Source organism: Lasioglossum baleicum, chromosome 8 (assembly GCF_051020765.1).
Source record: "Lasioglossum baleicum chromosome 8, iyLasBale1, whole genome shotgun sequence".
Lineage (NCBI taxonomy): Eukaryota > Metazoa > Arthropoda > Insecta > Hymenoptera > Halictidae > Lasioglossum > Lasioglossum baleicum.
This window is the reverse complement of record NC_134936.1, coordinates 17,914,116-17,936,321: the sequence shown is the minus strand read 5'-3', so window position 1 is coordinate 17,936,321 and position 22,206 is coordinate 17,914,116. Positions and strand designations below refer to the sequence as shown.

Sequence of the window (22,206 nt, the reverse complement as noted above, 5' to 3'; positions counted from 1 at the left end):
ATAATAGAAGGTATAATTTATACCTTTTTTTTTAAAGAAATTATCGAAGTTAGTAGCCCGAACATTTCAGGTACGAACAATTTGTTTCGAATACTAGTTTGCGTACAACATTTTTTATTTCAACCTTAACCACCTAACTACATAACTTGTAATCGCTATTATTGGCACGGCACATTAACGAAGATGAAGAATATAAAACATACTATTCAGAGTATAATATTTCATCTAGAACGTTAATTATGTATCGTAAAGTATAAATCGTAATACATAACATCGATAAACGATCTACACAGTTATTTACAAAATAAAGTTGTATAGGAAACCATTAACGTTATAGAAACTTTCAAGTGGTACAATCTATATGTATATTATTTTGGGCACATGATTTTAAGGTAAATACTCATTGTAAAAATGACCCTAAGGCGTGATTAATGCTACTACAGGTTTTGTAAATAATTGTAAACCTATTTCGTACAGAGCGATAACAATATTTTGGCAAAGTTATTCGTACAATATAGACACTTAACCGTAAGAGAATAAATAATTGCATTGCAGTCGATTCAACTTGTAAGTAACCATTGAATGTTGATCTTTGTGCATGTCAAGAAAAGAATGCATAGAAGTATAGGATAGAGTGCGAGACTATAAATGAATTCATGAGTTTTGTTTTTTTGAAAAATAGTTCGTAATCGTATCGATAATCGCGTGTACGATTACCGTGTATCATTTGTTCCATCGAAAGAGATATCAAATCTTTTCTAAATAGAGATCGACAAAACTCGGAGGTTGCTTAATTTTTAACTTTAAAAAAACTTACTCAATTGAACTTGATCGTCCGGAATCGAATGGTCCATAAACGTTTTCAGTAGACTTGAATTCATTCTAAAAAGAAGTGTTTCAAATTATTATATTATATTTCCTAAAACTATAATTATACCGTTACCCATGATTCACGACGTACTTCTTAATCATATGGTCGTAAATGTACGACGGTATAATCGTGATGGTAATCACGTTCTCAGCATTTTTAATCTCCGCCGTGATTTCTTTGTCCTTTAGACCGACGACATTCTAAAACGTAAAATAGGATCGATATAATTATGTTATACCAACCAAGAAGCTCATGGTACGCTACCTTTCCATTAACTTCCAATATTTGTTGGTCCGTTAGGAGACCATTTCGCGCGGCCGATGAGTTTTCAACCAGGGCGATAATCCGTCCATTTTTAAATTGAAATCCGATATTACCTGAACTATCTTTGTGCATGGTTACTGTGCGTTCGAATGGTCTGCAATCGATAGAATATAAGTAAACAACCACAGGTCAGACTTGTCGCTTGGAAACGAAAATAAACCAACCTGTCGCGTATCACTACCCTGATGCCGTTAATGTTGGCCTCGCGCAACATTTTGTGAACTCGTTCCATCGTGTACCCAGCGACGGCAACATCGTTAATTGTTAAAATCTGGTCTCCAAATCGCAAACCAGCTAGCGCAGCTGGAGAATTTTGACTTACGAGGCACACGAAGATGCCATTGTCAACAGCGTGCACTCTCAAACCAATTTTGCCGTCTTTATCTTTGCATAGTATCAGCTACAACAGCGTAAGAGCATACTTTAGTTTTTAAGTCAAGCCACGAACACCTGTGGCTTACAGATCCATTAAACCATATAGGGATCGAGTACCTCTCTTATGCCGTGTGTAACATTTGCCCTTTGTAATCCTATAGATTGGCCAGACAATGGTGCAACCATACCAGCCAATGGTCCTGATGTAGCAGGTACACTGACAGCCATCTGGAAGGTTTAATCAATGCTGCAAGTGTTTCTAATTCTGCGAATCTGTGTGTCACTTACATTGGCACGGCTGGCGGTAAGAGAATATTCAGGCATGTTCTGTTCTATTACTTCCTGAGTCAATTCCAATCCCATGTATTCTCCTAGCGAAGGGTACAATATCATGGACGAGGAATACGGTGGTGCAGACGGGACATTCTGTATTTGTGGCACCGACGGAGCATTGTAGTGTGACTCCACTTGCTGTTGGACCTGGAAATAGAGTATAAGTTGCAGTTCCATAATTGATCAGGTAACGTATCGTGTATTTGTTACCTTCATCATTTGGTCCACCTTCATGTCCTCGAGCGTCGGATATAGCGACATTTTGTACAGTTTCTCTGAAAGTATATACATATTGTTACGCACAATATTGTTATGCTTGATAGCCGTGCAAGTTTAACAGGTAAGAAATAAAGAAGAGAGCAAAGGTGCGTTGTATTTATTTATTACGACATGTAACAGAAGCGTTATAATATAGTAAGCATAAATAGACACATGCACGAGACGCAAAATGAATGAGATGACACACGAAGTTCAGTCAATGATCGCCTGCATACCAATGCGATGAATCTGCTGGGCATTTAATACAGATACTTTGCATGAACGTATGAACCTACGAATAAAGCTCGGTAATGTACCTTCCGCACGCAACGACTAAACTACAATTGCTGTTTTCCGTTGTAGAATAGTTTCGATCGAGATCACACTGTTTCGTGGAAGAGGAGAGAAATCACAGGACTCGGACGTCACAAAGATGCTTGAAACGCCGCTGATAAGCTACGAACAATGAGTAAACGATCCGGGAAATGGAACGATATCAACGTCATTTCCGTTCGAACGGCGAAACGATTGGTCCGAGATGGTTCCTATGATGTACTACCGTAAAAGAACAATTGGTTCAACGGCTCGACCATATGACATTATGGCCGTCTTCGAGATAACGTGCACCAATCGATTCTCTTCTGACATTCCGCTATAACCCCGCGAAATCATTTGAATTTCAAACATCGCTTTGCGGGATCTCTGCGTTTTCCGAGACAATTGCGAAGATAAATCGTACGCGATCGTCGAGGCGAAGAAACGAAGTGAAATTCCGAAGAACGATTAGAAAAGAAGAATAAAAATACGGTAAGAATTCTTTGAAGAAATTTGTCGAAGACTCGGAGCGACGACGAGGTTTGATCTCTTGGTGAGAAGCGTTTTGAAACGGAATGGAGAAGTTTCGTCGAAAAGGAATAGGGCTGGAAAACGTTTGGGAATAGGCGAGAACGGAACGAAACGGAAGAACCGGAAAGCGTTTAGAACGTGGCGATTGGTTTCTTGCGCTTCGACTTGATAGTTGACAAGTTAAGGAAGGAATTCGGTAAGGAAGGGGAAAATAGATTACGGTGGGGGAATAGCGGGTCGTTGGTTAATACGTAGGTAGTATTCAGTGGTGAGGCCTGCGTGCGGGCCGTGGTGAACCAACAGGTGTTTTGGACTCGGTTTTACCAGTACCGGTTCCCTTCTCGTCGTTTTCTAGTGGTGCTTGCGCCGGTGCCTTTCACTGAACGAATACACCGTCGTCTTCATCTTTATCCGTGGATACTATTCGCCGCGACGAAACGTAACATGATGTCCGAGACTGCGGTAACAATGGACGGATCCAGCAACAACGCCAGTAACAATCCCCGACAAGTGCCCACGGTCAAGACGGAACCGGGTCAACCGAACCCTTTGGCTGGCATTAGAATAAACGTTCCTTACTTCAGAACGATACCTGGCATCATTAAATTAGTGCAATTGGTGAGTTTCGGTCGCGTTATCTCTGTTTAGTATTGTTTCTCCGGCGTTCCGATAACACCGAGTATTTAATTGCATGACGAATTAACTCTTGAAAATACTACGCGACGAGACGATAGCATTAGAACAGATTACAAGTTCGTTACTGCTGCTCTGAACGATATCGCGTATTTTCCGATATAACAACATAATCGTGGACGCAATTCGTTAATCTCGATTGGTGTTTCCGTTTCGTCGAATGACCGCGACAATTGACCTAAAACGTTCCCTCGTCGGAAGAGAAGGGTACTCTTGTTTTGTATGGTGTCGTGTGTCGTGTGTCGAATTGAATTTTGGCACACGATCGTGATTGCTCTTGGCGCCAAGACCCTACCCCCACGGTATCTTTTATGCGGCATTGTTATTTTAAACGCGCGTGTTTTCGGAACACCCGCGCGAACGGTGGCGTTGCGCAGCGAGAGACTCTAGTTTTTAGTACGATGCTAATTACGTTGATCGGCAAGCACTCGATAGTTATCGTTCGAGCAAGCAAGCAAGCAGCAAGCGTACGCATACTTTTGCATCGCGAATAGCGACGTTGAACCTGCTTGCAACGGCGTAACCACGTAACGGTAAACTCCTCGCGGTACTCTTGAAAATCTGTCCCTAAGCAAGCGACAGAAACAATGGCTTCCGTTGACCAGCGAAACGACCGATTCCGCGAGACTGTGTTTTTATTGTTAGGCGTTATTACGAAGAGCACCGTACGGTCCTTCTAGCCCGAAGCCTGTACCGCGTCCTCGGTCGAAATCGTGGATACCGTTAGGTGATCAACATCGGTAAGCATCGTTTCTCTCCGGTTCAGGCACGTGCAGCGAAAGACACGCCCGGCTACGTTCCGTCGTTTATTTGCCGCGGATAAACCACCGGTTACTTTCGATCGGTGCAACCGGGTAAAAGTACGCATCGATTCGACCGGTCTCAAAGTTAGGTGTGGAACAGATAACGCGCGACGGTATTCCAAATAGAACAGGCGTCGCTCGGCTAGCCTGGCTATGGGAATCTTTGCGAAGCGAAATCGAATCGACCATGGAACCGTTTACAAATATGTGCGTAGATGATTTATCGTTGCCCCGTAACGGAAATAGCACGAGCACCGTACAAGAGAATTCGGCGAGATTACGCGCGCTGGAAGACGACCTTCGACTAGCGGTCTAGCGGTCTCTCGGCGCGCAAAAATAGGAAAATGGATGCGTGACCAATCCCGACGGTGACTTTGCAACAGCCCGATTAAATTACCCACAGATGGAAATCAAATACGGCACGCTGTTATTTCATGAGAGAGTTTTGCCGTCGCACGACAATCTCGGAACACGGTCTTTTCGACGAGAACCGTGTGTGTATGTTCTTCTTGTAATGTATGCATATGCGTGTGTGTGTATATATGCACGGTCGCGTATTTGCGCGGCTCTCGTAACGGGCACAATTAACGCGATGACGTTTTTCCGTGGTTGATCGGCTCCGCGACACAAATATCACCCGTTGGCATCCAAATTTTCTCGTAAATCTACCGTATTAACGCCGCGGGAGAACCGGTTCTTCCCGAGAGAGGACGATCACGCTGCGCGATGAATAAGAAAAAAGGTTGGAACGATTCACGGCGACGTGCACGGTGGCATAGTTTCTACGCGATCGGACAGATCTTCCTATGAACCAGACACGTTCGATGGCCATACATGTTCATCCCGATGACCGGGACCATACGTGGCGTCCCACATACTCGGAGTTCCATCCTACTGCCGTACGCCGAGGCCGTGGTCGCGGCCGCGGCCGCGGCAACGGTATCGAATCGTCTTATTAAGAATTCAGAGTGTCCTTGACCTCTCTCTCTCTCTCCAATGATTTTCAATCCGGCGTCACCGATTTACCGCTATCGTGACTATTCGTCGCGTGCGAGCTACGCGAATTTCAACGTTCCGCCCCGAAAAAAAGCCGTAACCATGGTCGAAAAACGTCAAAGCATTTCTCAGTATCGCCGCGATAGTGCTTTAAGAAAATACATATCGGTCTTATCGTTTTTTATCTCGATAACGTGTACCGCGCCGCAGCCGAAAAACGAACACGAGCAAAGCTATGCAAAGCGAACCACCGATTTCAACGAACAACAAGATTTTCTGCCGCTTCGGGTTAACAAGCGAGCAGCTCGATAATCCAATGAGCATAGTACACACTGTACTACGTGCGCTCTATGTATCGTCTCTCGCACGCGTCATATTTATTCCCGGCTACGTACGTACTTACTACGACACGCAAACACTCCAGGTATAGTTTTACGTTACACGCAAACCGAATGAGCCGAACATTTTTCATGGTCGCCGGCTCTATATCTACAGGCCGCCAACTATTCCCGTAGCTGAAGCTATTTCTTTAATGCGATGCGAGTGTAAATTCATGGTCGATCGTTCCGTTGGGCAGCGATAAACGGGCGAGAGCACCTTCACCGCGCCCCTTTTCCTGCTCGGTCAGGAAATCGACTCGTGCCCGTCCGGTTTCCTAAAAGGTTCTCCTTTTCAGGCGGAAGCGTCCGTTCAGAAACGGATCGATCTTAATAACTCGGGTCACGTTCGGGCTTTGCTCGCGCATCGATTGAACACACCTGTGCAACGCACTCTCCGGTTCGATTTCGGTCAGGGTAATTCGAACACGGTTTCTTCCTGGCCGACAATAGTCTTCCATCGACCGTGGGAACAGTCGTGTGAACATTTCGCGCATTTTTACAAACGTAACGCGGAGCACTCTCGCTGATATGCAACGGTACGGTCTCCCGCAGATAAGCGTGTCCCAATAGGTTTATCGCGCGCAGCTCGGTACCGCAAACTCTTCGAAAACCGCTACATTATGTTTGCGATTACGATTGATATTTCACACGCGATTCGCATGATTCTCGTGGAAAATCGTCTCCGTGTTCCTTCTCTTTTTCTCGTTGTCGGGAAGTGCAGAAACTTCTCTCGGCCACGCTGGACGGAACGAACGGCTCGAGGGAATTGCACAATGGCGATTATTACGAGCGTTCCTCGAGTCGTTGTGCCATGCGTTCTTATGGTGTGTAGGTTGGCCGCGAAGCATATCGGCTGGTGCAACAAGTTATGCACACCGCAGTTAATTGCACGCGAGCGCTTTATACGCAAGGACAAACCGCGCCTCGCAAACGTAGAGTAACCGCGGCATTTTCAAGTCGATACCTTCCAGTCAGGCGAAAAAATGTTCGTATTGTCGTGGCGATAAAATTACGGGGAAATCGATTAAATTGTGTGTTCGGGGATCATTAATCCGTCAATGGTAACGCGATATCGTTTAATGCGCGTTTTCGGAAAACCACTGCCCAGCGAGCGATCGATCATTGTTGGTCACAGGCATAGTCATCGTTAGTTCTCGTCTTCGCGGAATGATGCAAACGTATCAAGAAGGAAACTACGTGGGAGTAGAGATAAAATGGGTGGTGGTCTGTTTATGAATGGTGATGTTGCGTCGAGTAAACCTGATTCATAGCAACCGTTTCTGTACGTATACACGGTGATCGACGAGACGGATAAGTAATTTTTGCGTTACACCCCGTTCGTTGCGAGAATACGCCGATGAGTAAACGGCGCGCGACTGTCGGTACGGTCCGCGCGTTAACGCGCGAGAGCGAGCACAAGCAAAAACGCTCCGTCGTAAAATCCGCAACCTTATTTAACGCGATTTGAATTGCTAATTGCGCTGCTATTTATATAATAGACGCATATATCATCGCGATTGAACGTACGCGATATCGCGGTCCCGGTCAAACTCTAAATCAGAGAATTGCACAGCCCGATCTCCAGATAAAACGGCAGATCTTCGTGGAATAAAAAAAACGAAATTGCAACACGGCAGAAAGCAGCGTAAATCCTGCTTGTTGGCCAATTATTCTCGAACGAGCAACGAGCACGTTCGATTTACGCGAGCCGATCGACACGCGGTTATTTATTCCGTGCGTCTTCGTGATCCGTGGCTTCCGGCGTTCGCGTTCTCGTTCTCATTTTCGTTCCCCTTATCGACGATAAACGCCCCGCGATCATTTATTTCGTTGATTTCTGTCGCGTTTCGCGTTCTCATCAGCGACAGAGAGTGCCAAGTCCGCGCGCGCGTAGATAAAGCGAAAGGATGGATTGATTCCACATAACTTTATTTTCGGAATGTTGAGATAAAGTCAGACGCGCGAGTAGGAGTCACCGCTGCTTTAGGCGAACACTTACGTCACCGGCTCGACATAATTTTGTGTATCCCGTATCGCCGTCGTACAGCTTCTTAAACAATCTCGCATTTATAAGCTCCGAGTCAGAAGATTTCCATGTCGCTGAACCGGTGTGTCTGTCCGTTGAACAACCGAAGCTGTGCAACGCTCCTGCACGGTATCTATCGGGTTGTTCGTTAATCGTAATCAATTGAATAAGTAACGAACATGGACTAAGCGAAAACGGACTTAACTGCATAAGTTATCGGCGTAGGTTGTAACCGGTAGCTGCTTAGTAACCGCGTATAAGTATAAACGGTGCATGTGGGTTGTCCTAAGGTTTCTCCTCGAGTCACGTTTTACGGTTCCCCTTACCCGAGTATTTGAGCGATTCTCTTCAGCCGTCTAAGCGGTTTCCATCGAGCAGATCCGCGGTTTTGGATTGGATCACGTTACAGATGCTTGCGAGCGTGTCTATAATAATTCCGCCGTCGCGTCGTGCAGGGAGTCTGCAGACTGTGCGGCATTCCTACGAGATGCAGCTCGATGCGAAAACTTGACGACAACGGTGTTAGGGAGATCGGTGCACCGACGATTGTCTCAAAATTAGGGTCACCTTGTCGTTTCCGTTCAAAGCATCGCTCTCCCCTTGCGTTTATCCAATAATCCCAACAAGTTTAACTAGACCGACCCTTGCCGATACTAGGTGGGAATCTATTTCGCACAACATTCCCATAGACTGGAACCGGCATCGACGTTGTCGCGAAAATCCCATGGAATTCGTGGCGGGCCTACAATCGAATAACGCGGGGATTCGAAGCGATCGATACGACGTCTGCCGTGTTTCGCTTATCGCATAGTGCGGCGTTAGTACGGTCGGAGTGGACAAAAGTCTGTTCTTGACGGATTCTTATAGGAAATTTCACGCTGATCACGAATATACCATATATTAAGGGTCTTTTTTCACAGTTTTATCCGCAAAAAGACCCCTAGCGTATCGATATATCGACCACATTGAGAGGCTAAACCTATGAAATAGATATTTACAAAATCTAAGTCAATAATTATGTCTGATCACGAAAAATATAACGAAAAATAAATGTTTACTCTAAACAGAAAAAAGAACACAGAGCCGTTCAAAGCAGGAAAGCTTTAGGATATTTGTGAAGTATAATAGTTGCAAACTCGAAATATATCAGAACCCCAGAATGTTCTGGGTCGAAATTGAGCAAAGCTGATCTGAGGATATTAACGTCTATAAAACGTGATTCTAACTTGGTGTTTCATTATTTATACGAAACTAATTGAACGGTTAATGAAACGGGAAAAGTGGATATTCCTCACCTTCTTCGATACCTTCCATATTCAAAATTTGAAGAAAGAACACGAAACAACGTTCTTGATTAAAAGAAAGTCAGTACTCTCAGCCACTTGTTCAAACATGATTTCTGCCTCTTGTTGTGATGATATTAGATTCCCAGCACCTGTTCCATACACAAGATCCATACCTCTGAAGGGTAAAGCCAAACAAGGTGCGGAGAATAGTTGCATTTTCGACTTTTGTCCATAGGCGGCCGCACTGTGAATCGGTTCCACGTTCGCGGGTTGAAGTGAATGGGATTAGGACGTTCTCGTCAGCCGTCATTATGTACTACGTTCGTTAATACGATGCATATGCGAATGCGACGAGAGTATTATATCACGCGCTGGAAGTCGCGCGCCGAGCTGGCACAACGTACCGACCATTCCCCTATTCCCCCCATGAATAATGTAGAACGCCGCGGCGATCTATATTTTCAAGCCGGTATTTATCCTCCTCAAAGTTATTTCGGATTCCTCGTGAATTCTCCGAGTAATAGCAATCAACCGGCGAGAACGCAAAGGGATGTAACGTATATTTTTTTCCATCGTCGAAAATCGCATAAGAGAAATGTTTACAGAATAAGAATATATCGAATAGAGATCTACATATATTCGTTGGCTGTGTATTGTGTATGTTTGGCGAGGCGATGCCGGTCACCGCATCGCGACGAGACGTTCTCGAAAGGTCAGCCGATGCGCTATTTTTATGCGTGAAAACGAACAACAAAAAGCAAGATCGTGTTCTACGATAAATGATCGATTGCCTCGTCGATCTATCCGTATTTTGTCTCTCTAGCATCGTCGCCGCGAGACTATTAATAACTCGAGCGATAGCGCGAGAAAGTTATCGAGCGTTAGGAATTCTTAGTTAAACGCTAAATGCCCGGCCGACGACGTTTTCAATCGGTGAAAGTAGAATTCTTCCTTCGGTGCATGGTTCCAGCGTTCCGATCCTTCGCACTTTCGCGCCCATTTACCCCTCCACGCATTCCTATCTCTACTATAATATGTACGCAACACCGTGCATCAGCGGTTTCCAACCTGGGAGGCGCCAAGATTGTTTAATAAAAAAATCGTATCCACATTATCATATCCATTAAAAATATAAAAGGTAGGGAGTCGCTGAAAAAGATTTTTTTTCGGAGATTCGTAGTATCGTAAAGGTTGAAAACCGCTGCTACACGTCTGCGCGCATAGCTGCATACGCCGGGACGCCGCGTACACCGGCCGAAACAGAGTGGTATTTTGAAATTTCATTCGCCGGAGAGAGGTAATCGAGCGTATCGATTTCCGGCGCAGTGGTAAGTTTCTCTCGCGAGAACGGAATTCCGAGCAACGGCAGGACGAGAACGGTTTCCCGGGGTGCGAGAAAGTTTGATCGATGCTGGCGATCGTGGTCGAGCCGAGGCGGTAAGGTTTCCGTCGCGCGAAAAGCGAAAAGCGCGAAACATGTCGAGAAAGGGGGTTAAGTGTCGGATGGGTTGGACGCTGCTCTCCGAAAATATCGAGGATGTGGAGCGCGTGAAGCTCGATCTCGAGACGCAACGGGAACTGGGTTGCGTGGTCGGAGAACACGTGTTCCTGGAATACCCATGGGCGTACGTGGACAGAGACGCGGTCGCGAAATTCGCGAAGCTGTCGACGTCGCCGTTGGCAGCGTTCAGAGACAAGATTGCGGCTTACGAGGCTGAAACCTTTCTCGTCGGTTATTCCTCGAATCGGTTGATCGCCGACGATTTCGTGATCTGTCTGACCGCGGAAGCGAGACTGGCCGTCGCCGTTCGAAACAAGATCGTCGCGAGGGCTATCTGGGACAGAGTGATCGATAAAGCGAGGAAGAAACCTTCCGCACGGTGGAAATCGTTGGGCAGCGAGTCCGAGGTGGACGAGACCGTCGCGAGAGACAAGAGGGAGCTGTTCGAGATAGAAATCGTGTTACCTGGAACGGCGGTGGGCTCCGCTCGGAAATTATGCGACAGAGGTTCGGACGGTTGCCGGGACAGCTATTTGCAGCTCGTGAACGCGAACGAGGACTTCGAGAACATCGAGAGGAGGCTGGTTTGTCGATCCGTTCAGACCCACTCGCAGCCGCGGGAGATTTACGTTCAAACGTATCGCGGCTACTTGAAGAACGCCTGGACGCAATACGCGTACGACGACACGTTGAACGGGGAGGCGAATCCGAATGGAGATTCGGAGGAATGTGTAGAATCGAGGACAGAGTCGGAGCGGAACGACGACGAACGATCCAGAGGTAGAAGCGACGCCCGTAGCACGGCGAGCGAAGACGAGCCTAGAGAGAAGACACCGCTGGATTTATTTCTAGAAGCACGCTCGTCCGAAATGATCGACGTCGTCGAGTACAACGCGGCTGTTAACCTGCACGTGGACGACATCGAAGATTTATCTCGGCGCGCGAGACGCAGCGTTCGAAGCGTCGCCGAGACGACGCCGCCGGTCTTCCGCGAGCTGGTATCGTTCGTGGACGTGAACTTCACGGGAAACAGAGTCGTCTCCGATATTTCTTTGCATCGATCAACGGAGTGCGTAGCGATCTCGTACGTCACCGGTTCGACCGAATCTCGTCCGTCGAGAAAGAACAGTTCCAGCGTGCTGGTTTGGAGGTTCGACGATCCTCTTCTTCCCAGTCTGGAGCTCCGAGATCGCAGGGAGATCTGCTCGATCTCCTTCTGCCCGTTCGACGACGGCATCGTGGTCGGAGGGTGTTCGAACGGTCTCGTCGTCGTCTGGAAGACGCATTTTGCTGGATCGAGAGGAGACAGTCTGCCGGTGGTTCGCGTCTCGCTCGTCTCCGACGAAAGTTGCTCTCATCGCCTCGCCGTTCGAAGGATCGAGTGGTTGCCCGCCAGAAACGGAATAGGACCGGGTAAAACCTCGGGCGCTCAATTTCTAACCGCTTCGGAGGACGACACGATAGCAGTCTGGAATCTCTGTTCTCTCTTGACGAGTTCCATCGATTCATTCCGGCCGACCTTTCGCCTAAGAATCGGAGACTCCGATGAGACATCCCAGACGCTCCTGTCGTTCTGTCTTCCGTTATTCGGAGAGCGCGACGACAATTCTGCGAGAACGTATTCCGAGGGGAACGGGTGCAAGAGATGTATGTGGGTTGGCTGCGCGAACGGGTTGGTGAAATGCGGGTGGGACGAACAGATGGTCGCCGGGGAAACGTCGAACGTCGTACAGTGCGAGGTTCTAAGTCGCTCGCACGTACACGACGGCCCTGTCACGGACATTCTTCGGTCCCCTCATCTTCAGGACGTTCTCCTGACGATCGGCGGACACGTCTTCGCGATTTGGAAAGACGATTATCCGGATTCCCCTTTGTTTTGGCGGCGGACCGGTTGCCGATACACGGCCTGCTGCTGGGCCAGCGAACCCGGCGTTTTTCTGCTCGGCGATCTGCGCGGCGAACTCGATCTGTGGGATATAAGGGACAGCCTGAGCGAGCCGACGTTCTCTCGAATCGTCTCCACGACGTCCATAACTCGCCTGATCTCGTTGAACCGCTCCGTCGACGGGGAGAGCGTCGTCACGATTGGCGTCGGGGATTCGGCTGGATTCTTCCGGGAATTCCGGGAATACGACCAGGCCGTTCCCCGCGAAGAAACCTTGGAGAGGCTGGACTGGTTCGAGGAGTACGCGTGGAGGGAAACGCGAAGGAAGAAGGTTTTCGCCGGATGGCAGAACGATTTTCTCGCGAGCGATCCCGCTATTGTGGCGAGACGATCGGCCAGGTGCGACGAACAACGGAGAAAGGATTTGGAGGAGGCGAGAGCGAGGCTTCGGAAAGAGGACGAACACCGAGCGAAATCGAGAGCGGAGAAGCGTGCCGGCGCAGTTCCGAAATCCGCGAACGCTGTCTGGAGAGATAAGCAACACCGCAGAGCAAGGGCTGTTCTGTTGAAGAAAAAGAATCTGGATCCGTCCGACTTGGAAAGAAAGCGGCTCCCTCTTGTTCTCCACAACGCGGAGAGAAACGCGAAGCTCAAGAAAGCTCGGGACAATGTCAAACTCGCGGGAGCATACCTCTCGAACGCGCTATCCGAGGAATTCGCCGGTCTATTCGAACCGAGGAACGGTAGTTCGGAAACTCGATCGAATGGGTCCACGGCTCGGCCAAGCCCAGCGAAATCCGTCGACGACTACGCGAAAGAATTTGCGTCGATACGAGACAAAGCATCCCGTATATTGACGGAACAACGTTTGAAATCGACGCGAAACGATCGAGCAGGATAAAATTGCTCTGGTTTTCCTTCAAATCACGTAATGTCAAATGTACTATAATGTTTGTAGACAAATATTCAGAAAATGGTACCAAATAAACTTCTATTTTCATTGGTAGTAGCATTTGTAAATCCAAAATGAATAAAAATCGTGCTAAATTCTGTTAAACTTATTGTTCCAGCATTTTTCGATAATTTTCATAAGCCATAACCATGTGTAGACCCCACGTGGTCGCTAATGACCTCGCTGTGAGTGCGACCACGTTCGAATAAACTGCGAATAAGTAAATAAATAATAGGCTAGAATGATGTACGTGCGAGTACCGGCACGCGACTCGAACCGACGACGCGACGACTAATTGGAAAATTTCCGATTGTTTCAGGGTCTTGGGATAATATGCATGGCGTGCGCGTCGCCTGCACGAGTCAGCGCCACCCACTGGTTCCTGTTTGTCGCGGTCACATCCTTCATCGCCACCCTGTTATGGTGTTTCATTTATTTCCTGTCGATCCGAGAGGCGCTCAAGTTACCGATCAATTGGATCATGTCGGTAAGCGAACGATCTTCCGGGTAGAGTAGCATTTACAATTGAAGAAGCGCGTTTCCGTAAACAACTTGTTTTTGCAGGAACTTTTAAACACATCGATATTCGCCTTTTTCTACATGATCGCCTTCATTGCTCAGCTGTCCGTTTGGAGCGCGTTGAGCGGCAGTTACACAGCGTCGAACATCGCTGCCGGGGTAAGTACCCTCGATAGAGTAAATTCGTTGGTCGGCTAGTCGCAACTACGGTAGACTCCTATATAACGCGGTGAGAAAATCGTTTGAAATTACTGTGTGTTTGTATCTTCTGTGGCAGTAGGCGTACAGTCGTCTTACGCAATGTTTTGTACATTTACTGCAACATAGAATACATATACATATGTACAGGGCGTCAGAAACGTGCTTGATTATAAGAAGTATCCAAACAAGAAGTACTCTTATACACAGGATAATAAAAGGGATGGATTTCCAGAATCATCTTGCATACAGTCTTTTTGAAGACGTTTCTGGTCGCGTTACACGGCAGTCTACTGTAGTCGGCTTCCGAACGAAACTGCGAAGTCATGGTTGCTCGCGCTAACGTTTCCTTGGTGTTTGCGCCACAGGTATTCGGGATCTTTAATACGGTCGCTTACGCCGCCGGAGCGTACTTCCTGTACATCGAGTGGAAAAGCAGCAACACGCAGTGAAGAATAGCGATCTGGGTACTCGAAGAGGCATCAAGGTACCTGAAGAGCACCTACGGCCAGGCTACTACACCAGGGATCTATCTCCGATCCTACGCAGCACGATCGATCAACAACAACGACGAGGCGAGGACAAGGTCTTCGAGGAACGAAAGAAAAACCACATACATACATAGTATCCGTTGACGTATACGTCGACGGATCGAAGCTAGTCCAACGAGAAGATCCCTTTCCTATCGAGTGTCGTAGCGCAACCAGAGACTCTGTAATCTATGTGCCTTAAGATTATTATACGTATACGTATAGTTGAATCGGCTACGCGCGTGCTACGTCGATGATCGCCCTTGCCGCTGTCCGACTCGATCGCCCCGCGATCTCGAATTGGTGAAACTCGACTCGATTCGCGACCGAATTGCGCGCGAAAGTGTCCTGGATGACTACGAGCGGCGATTAACCGATCGTTGATATCTACAATACAGAAATTTATACGTACAACCGTAAGCAATGTTCTATGTCGGTTCAGGACGGGTTATCGGATTGCGCGGAACGGTATCTCTCGGTCGCGCGATTCAACATTTTCTCGACGGGAACAGTTGTAATTAGAGAAAATATTAATACCGACTGCCTCGAAATCGCGCAACGAGGTCGATGATATCCATATTGGATGCGAATCTTCCCGGCTGTCTCCCGCGAATGTCAAATTGCAAATAAGTACAACACACAACTCTCGATCGATGGCACGAATATAACGCGTGCACCGCTCTCCCGTCCAGTTAACTTTTCTAACTGCGTACCTTTTGTCGCACCGTCGCCAATTTTTATTTATAATAATATATGTATACACAAATTATATCTATATACATACATATACATTTACAAACATACATATATATACATCTACTTTGTATAGGTAATATATTTGCACGAATCGAATGCGGTACATTGTTATCTCTTTCCTTCTCTTTTATTTTCTTTACTCTTCTTCCCGTATTAGTTTCTTTCACTCGTACGCAAAGGGGCACTCGTGTAATTCCGCGTTCGTCGATGCATACGTGAAACAGAACAAGATCCGTTACGTTACGTTACGTTACGAGTATGTACGTTGTATTCTTTTCTGTGTACACATTACCATTGAAATACACGATCATTTTTAACATTATCTCGCCGTTCCTGTGTTTCTTTTTACACGAACTCCTTGACAAGGTTCTCGTAGAGTGCTTCCTGAACGGAAGCAGGGTTTTGCAAGACCCCAATGATAAAGATCGATAACGAGACGGAAGCATTTCCTTCGGGAAAGCTTAACCGGAAGAATTGCAACTTTGATTTCACATCGTGTCATATTTTATAAGCGTCTGTTCTATCCAAGCAACGCATTCGTCTGCAATTTTCCATTACAATAAAAATAGTCTTGTTATCTTCGATTATCCTATCCGTGTCGACGATCCTTCTTTGAACTGTTCGCTTATGATATCACCAATGACGTCATCAGTGGTACCGCGTTGGTAACGCGAGCGTGGACTTCAGTCAATCGCAGACGCTCGCCGCGCAACCATCTACCTCATTAAGGTCAGTTTAAGTATTGTGTACGTCGTCTACGTTTCTCGGTTTCGTGTGATCGTTCACCGGGTGTCACTGGTCGAATGAACAGTTTTTCCATCGGAGCGATCGTTTCGTCTTTTATCAAGATTTTCGTTTCGATCGAATTTCGCGATCGCACCTGACGAAGAGCAATGTTTCTTCGCTATCTGGCCGTGTTGCAATTATCGCGAATAATAGTGCAAATAGCAAAGATAAGAGGAAACATTGGCGTCGATAGATATGTCAGTTAAAGTTACACGTTTCTACTGAAACTGATTATTTTATCAGAAATTTCTTCTCCGAACCGTGAACACGTAGGTGTATCCTCATACAAAAATAACCGATGACTGCGTCGCGCTAATTTAGGATATGTTTGCGATACGCGATTAAAAGAAAGACTGTTCAAGCGTACACTTCCGATACACATGTTGCTGTAAGTTTCTAATTGTTTCGGAACTATGTATATATTTCTCCTCGTGCATAGTTTCCGTGCCGGGAAGAAAGGGAAAGCAGTCTCGTAAAGTCATTCACGCGTTAATATCGATCGGCTGGAAGCTCCGAGGGTGTGTCGCGATCAATGAAACGAAAGGGAAAGCGTCGGTGTTCTTCCTACGGACATAGTACATCTGCCAGTTAACGTTTTCGCGTGATTTCAAGGGGAAAAGGAAAAGTTTGCAAGCGTAGCGTTTCTCTTTCGAACGAAACATGAGAACGGCGCGATATTCTTGGGCATCGAGAAAGGGAAGAAAAGAAGAAGAGGAGGAAAAGGAGGGTCGAGGCGAAATGTAGGCCGCGCCTCGAAATCTCGGCCTTGGCCCTCTTCCTGACCAAAAAATCTTCAAGCGAACGCGCTGGAGTCGAGGTCTTTGAATCGTGTAACCCGCTCTTCTCTGACATTTCAGAATCGGCAACGAAGAGATCCACAATGGCGCACACGGTAACTATCAGAACGCAAACCGTGACGAGTAACTCCACGGCAATCGTTATCAACAGCGGCTACTTGAAAACATGGGGCGGCGCGATCAAACTGCTGCAGCTGGTAAGTACTCCCTGGATCATCGGGAGACAAACACATAGAGTTGCCAGAAATGTTTTATCCAAATATAGAAGAAGTAGGAGGAGTTGACCAAACACATCTTTTAAATTTTCGTTATTAGCCCAGCTAAAAAAGTAGGAAAAATCAACTTTTACTATTTTCTTTCGCAATTCCGACCAAATGCATTTTTTCAAAATATTTTTATACGTCATTTACTAAACTAATTTTTCTAGCCTTACAGAGAAATTGAAGTCGTTTGGTCCATTGATAAAAAAGTTATTCTGATTTGAAGTGTGTTGAATCAGTTATGCTCCTTACTGTATTTCATGATACATTATAATATCAAAATAAAATACGATCGAAGCATGATACCGCAGTGATCGGTACAGTTATACGTCAGTTACCCTAAATGTTCAAAGAAATCGTCTGATTCGATGTTGGTTTGCATTCAGGCTTTGGGCATCGTTTGCGTGACGATCATTGGGCATCACTTCACCTCGTACAATTATTTGTTTGCGGCCGAGCTATTTTTCCTCCTGATGACGACGACGTTTCTGATCGGCACCGCCATCCTGATAATCAGTTACCTGTCTTCCCATTCCACGCCCGCCATCATCTCGAAAACCATTTATGTACGTGACCAGTAGATCCGTTGAGGGCTGAACGCGCGCGTTGCGATCTATCGAGCATTCACGATCTCCGTCTGTTTCACAGGAACTTATGTATCACGCTATAGCGTTCGGTCTGTATCTGGCTGCGTCGTTAACGTTTCTGGTGAACGTATCCAACAGAGGCAGGGGAAACGACTCGCTAATGGCTGGAGCGGTAACGCGAATCGTTTTCCTTTTTTCGAACAGGCAAAGTTTGTTCCCGATGAAATAATAAATCGTTCGATTTTCAGATCTGCGGATTGGTGAACGCGGGGCTGTACCTTCTCAGTACGATCATCGCCATTCGCACTTACAGAGGACTCTGAAGGGGCAATCACCGCCTTTGTCCAGCAATCTTCTGTCTCTCGCTTTACGAATCAAGCATTCGATGCGTTTTATACGAGCATACTATTGTATATGTCTAAGATTCTAATCGCGGGCGAGTCTCCGAACTTTTGAAATCTATGTTACGTCGACGAGTACAGGATATTTGTTATGTACGCGGAAGCGCGCGAAACAAGAAATCGTAACTGGACGCGCGAACGAAAGCATCGCTTACCTACATGTGTGTCCATTAATTATGAAACTGGTCTCAGTCGTGTGTGTGTGTGTGTGTGTTTCTTGTTTCAAGATATGTAACACTAAAACTACCGAGCACGGAAAGCGATTAGAATGTTTTTCTGACAAAGGCTCTATTTAGTTAGACTTCGTGCAGTTTTTATCGCAATGTGTGCTCGGATAAAGAAATGTATCGAATCAATTTCTATGCAAGTAATAATTTCAATAATTACGAAATTAAAAATGTAAGACCGGCAATGGTAGGTTTAGTGTTAAAGGAAAAGGAAAAGGAAAATTTGAAATTTTCCATGAAGATCGCGGCAAAGTCAAACCAATGTAATAATTAAATGCGACTGTTAACCTATAACGAAGCGGTGACGAGAGAATAGTGATCTACACCATTTTTATAATTATGGGCACATAATATATGTGTTTAATAGACTTTTCAACGCGTTACTCGCGTCTGGCGCACAAACGGTTGTACCTACGGGCATTTGATACTTCTGTACGAGCTATTTTTTAACTATATTTGTACAAAGAGTATATTTATGACACGCGCATTCAGCGCAGCTTTTCCGACTGACGATTTACTGATAAATAAAGTTTGTAAAAGATCTCGCAACGAGAAGGCTGTCTAATCTCGCACGATCCAGAACAACGACGGCGGAACCGTACGATCGGGAGTCAGAAAATTTCGCGGCTTTCTTCCGCACCGGCCATCGACAGGACGCGGACTTGCACGTAACCGCGTATGCGGGACGAGTTTCAATAAAGTTACGCGCGAAGAGAAAGAGAGAGAACAGGATACTGCGGTCGGCGCGCAACGCGAGCAATTAAATGATGTGTACGAGCGCGCGGACGGTACGGGCGCGTCGGAACGAACAAATTTCCCCGACGAGCGAATCGAACCGCGATATTGATCGGAATTCCGAAAATCCAAAGGCCCAGCTGTCGGAGATCTCCGTTTGTGTTCGCGTTTCCTGCGTCGGCGCGCAAGGCGAGCAATTCAATTTATTAAATGACGTGTACGAACGCGTCGGAAACGAACGACTTTTTCCAACGAGCGAATCGAACCGCAGGATTGATCGAGATCGCGAGGATTCAAGGGCCTAGCTGTCGGAGATCTCTTTTTGTTCGCGTTTCCTGCGTCGCGTCGCGTCGATGCGACGCGCAACACGAGCAATTAAATGATGTGTACGAGCCCGTGGACGGTACCGGCGCGTCGGAAACGGACAATTTTCCCCGACGAGCGAATCGAACCGCGGGATTGATCGAGATCGCGAGGATCCAAGGGTCCCAGCTGTCGGAGATCTCTTTTTGTTCGTGTTTCCTGTGTCGGCGCAGCGATGCAACAGTCTGGTCGGTTCAACGTACATGCCGGCGCATATGTTCCGGCGCGGCACGTGCCAGAAATAGACGTCCGTATCCTCTCGCGAGGAATCCTACGCGGGGGGTGCTGTCGCGACGTTTCAACTTCGGAATGAACTGGTAAGTTACCCTCAGTTTGTCGGAAAGCTCTACAACGAACGGAACCTCGGATCTCATCACCGCCGTTAATCCCCGTTAATCGAAAGATTACCGGTCGATCCGCGGCTCGAGCGTGTTAAAAATCACCGGGTCGATGCATCGCAACCATACGAATTAATCGGCGTTTAACCAATTAGGGCCGCCGAATCAATGATCCGGGCGTAGACGAGAGACGAGAGGTTCAACGAACTTGTCAATTGTGCACCGACCCCCAAGGTTCCGACGACGGGCAACGAATACTTTCGCGATAATCGTTAACGATCTGATCGCGTCGAGGAGCGATAGATCGAAGAGCGGCACGATGGTCCGAAACGGAGCAGGCCCGATAATCAGGATGTCGTCCAGCGGCACTCATGCCGCTGGAGGTGTCGGGTGTTGCTGCTGCAGATGTTGCACGTGCATACACGTGGAATTCCTCAAGACCATGCCGGGAATTATCAAGCTCTGCGAAACGGTACGTCCGGTATTCTTCCTCCTCCGCCAACTGTTTCACCAAATAACGTACCGCGATAATAACGGCGACGATCATCTGCCATATGTACTGTGGTTGCAGATAATCAGCGGTCTGATACAGAGCCTGTTGATTAACTACGGGTTGAGGTACAGCACGACCATTGGCTCCGCTTTCGAAGGGTCTTTGACCACGTCGTCCGCTTGCTTTTTGACATCGGCGGTGTTGCTGGCCTGCTACGTCGTGTCCGAAAAATCCTACAGACTGATCCGATCCTCCCTTTTCGTACGCACTGCCATCGGATTCGCTATCGCCCCGCTGCGGGACGAAACGACCTGACGGCGATCAAAAATCTGTCACTTCGTAGACAACGGATTTTATGCATTTATGACAAAAATGAGTAGGTGTGATTTAAAACAGGAAAAATATTAGAACAATTAAATAGTACTGTTATATTATTCTCAAATCATTAAATATATTAAGAAAGAAAATATATTCCACTCGAGTTTGTTGCAATTCAGATAGAAAATTTTTATTTTGCATAAAGATCCGCTCTGTCTAATCGTTACATTAGAGGCTTTATGTTCTGCTAAAAGTGGTATTCATGGACTGAGGATCGGGATATTCATCTTATTATCAGATATTCATTTTCCACTGCAGTATATGTATAAAGCATCAGCAAAGTTACAGATTTTTTATCACTATCAGGTTGTATCATTCGACTGAGCGCCCTCGATCTCGATTAACCGTTCTTCAAAATCATTTCAGGAGATGATGTTCAACGCTCTATCGTCGTTCTTGTATGTAAGCTCGGCCTCTTATTTGGCGTTCTCGACGAAGCTATTCCTTCTGCCGGAATATTACATAAGACCAGGATTCGACGTTTATCCTGCGATGACGGCTGCTTACGTGCGTATCTTAAATATCTTAATGTCCTTTCCCGTCCGACCGTTCTCCTGTACGTTTCGCGTGTTTCCACAGATGATGAGCGGCTTCGTCGGGGTATTGCACGGAGCGGACGCTTATTTCTCGTACGTGCACTACAAGAGCGGACATTGAATCAGGTGTTGTTCGTCCGAAATGCGTCAAACGACGATCGATAATCGGATCCGATAATCAGTCAAATGGGTCGAGTACTTCGGGACCCGATACCGGTCTCTGCTTACGTCCGAGAAACAGCGAGGACCCACCCGATTGGCTGGACCTTGAGGGGGGACATTTCGAAGCGACGCGACGCCTCTATTTTCATGTTTCCAATCTTTCTCGAATTTGTATAAATATGTAATCGATTAAAGGAACTTAGAAATACCTCCTCGTACAATATATTCAAATGCCGATTAGGTATCGACATATTAAATAATGTGGATGGTACCGCAATTTTAGCGACGACTCTGAGTCACCCCCCCCCCCCACTGCTAAGGGTTGAAAGTTTCTTGTATTAATCACTTCAGCAAGGAAGGTAATATCAAGCAGGTAATTGAAACGCGTGAAGTGACGTTTCGACAAGTTTACCTAGAAATATACGCGAGTCGCGTACGCGCGGCTCGAATCTGGCAGGGGCGCGGTTCGTGAAAATGAACGAGTTATAAAATAAAATATATAATATTACAGTGACAGTTTCCATAAACATTTATACAGCGCATGAGACTGTGACTTCTCAACAGGCTACAACACTTTGCCCACATCCGTTATCTGGTAGATGAGGTAATCT

At 46.6% G+C, this 22,206-nt stretch overlaps 5 protein-coding genes and 1 long non-coding RNA gene across 8 annotated transcripts; 4 read left to right on the top strand and 2 right to left on the bottom strand.

The window, feature by feature from the left end:
- Positions 1-97: 97 nt before the first annotated feature.
- On the bottom strand, positions 98-2,637 carry LOC143211581 (syntenin-1). The gene is made up of 8 exons (XM_076429397.1): positions 2,479-2,637; positions 2,114-2,178; positions 1,859-2,050; positions 1,688-1,798; positions 1,360-1,595; positions 1,136-1,289; positions 962-1,071; positions 98-882 (listed from the first exon to the last, which is right to left on the bottom strand). The coding sequence occupies exons 2-8, from the start codon at positions 2,162-2,164 to the stop codon at positions 804-806; spliced, it is 933 nt and encodes a 310-aa protein (XP_076285512.1). The 5' UTR covers positions 2,165-2,178; positions 2,479-2,637; the 3' UTR covers positions 98-803.
- Positions 2,479-8,246, bottom strand: LOC143211594 (uncharacterized). Its single transcript, XR_013009490.1, has 2 exons — positions 8,111-8,246; positions 2,479-8,038 (listed from the first exon to the last, which is right to left on the bottom strand). It is a non-coding gene; the product is annotated as an uncharacterized LOC143211594 (long non-coding RNA).
- Positions 7,667-13,925, top strand: LOC143211564 (dynein axonemal intermediate chain 3). 2 transcript variants are annotated; one of them, XM_076429352.1, is made up of 2 exons: positions 7,667-13,505; positions 13,849-13,925. In XM_076429352.1, the coding sequence occupies exon 1, from the start codon at positions 10,668-10,670 to the stop codon at positions 13,476-13,478; it is 2,811 nt and encodes a 936-aa protein (XP_076285467.1). In that variant the 5' UTR covers positions 7,667-10,667; the 3' UTR covers positions 13,479-13,505; positions 13,849-13,925. The 2 variants fall into 2 exon arrangements, with proteins under 2 accessions (XP_076285467.1, XP_076285468.1); XM_076429353.1 differs by having other exon boundaries at positions 13,648-13,925.
- Positions 13,679-15,854, top strand: LOC143211165 (plasmolipin). The gene is made up of 4 exons (XM_076428626.1): positions 13,679-13,714; positions 13,849-14,016; positions 14,094-14,207; positions 14,615-15,854. The coding sequence occupies exons 1-4, from the start codon at positions 13,679-13,681 to the stop codon at positions 14,696-14,698; spliced, it is 402 nt and encodes a 133-aa protein (XP_076284741.1). The 3' UTR covers positions 14,699-15,854.
- Positions 15,855-16,105: 251 nt separating this feature from the next.
- LOC143211587 (uncharacterized) lies at positions 16,106-18,352 on the top strand. 2 transcript variants are annotated; one of them, XM_076429410.1, is made up of 5 exons: positions 16,106-16,261; positions 17,176-17,312; positions 17,762-17,941; positions 18,024-18,134; positions 18,211-18,352. In XM_076429410.1, exons 2-5 carry the CDS (start codon positions 17,199-17,201, stop codon positions 18,283-18,285), a joined length of 480 nt encoding a protein of 159 aa, XP_076285525.1. In that variant the 5' UTR covers positions 16,106-16,261; positions 17,176-17,198; the 3' UTR covers positions 18,286-18,352. The 2 variants fall into 2 exon arrangements, with proteins under 2 accessions (XP_076285525.1, XP_076285526.1); XM_076429411.1 differs by lacking the exon at positions 16,106-16,261 and adding an exon at positions 16,683-16,706.
- Positions 18,353-20,332: 1,980 nt separating this feature from the next.
- On the top strand, positions 20,333-21,803 carry Sing (MARVEL domain-containing protein sing). Its single transcript, XM_076429408.1, has 4 exons — positions 20,333-20,498; positions 20,598-20,780; positions 21,264-21,404; positions 21,477-21,803. The coding sequence occupies exons 1-4, from the start codon at positions 20,346-20,348 to the stop codon at positions 21,552-21,554; spliced, it is 555 nt and encodes a 184-aa protein (XP_076285523.1). The 5' UTR covers positions 20,333-20,345; the 3' UTR covers positions 21,555-21,803.
- The last annotated feature ends 403 nt before the right edge of the window (positions 21,804-22,206 follow it).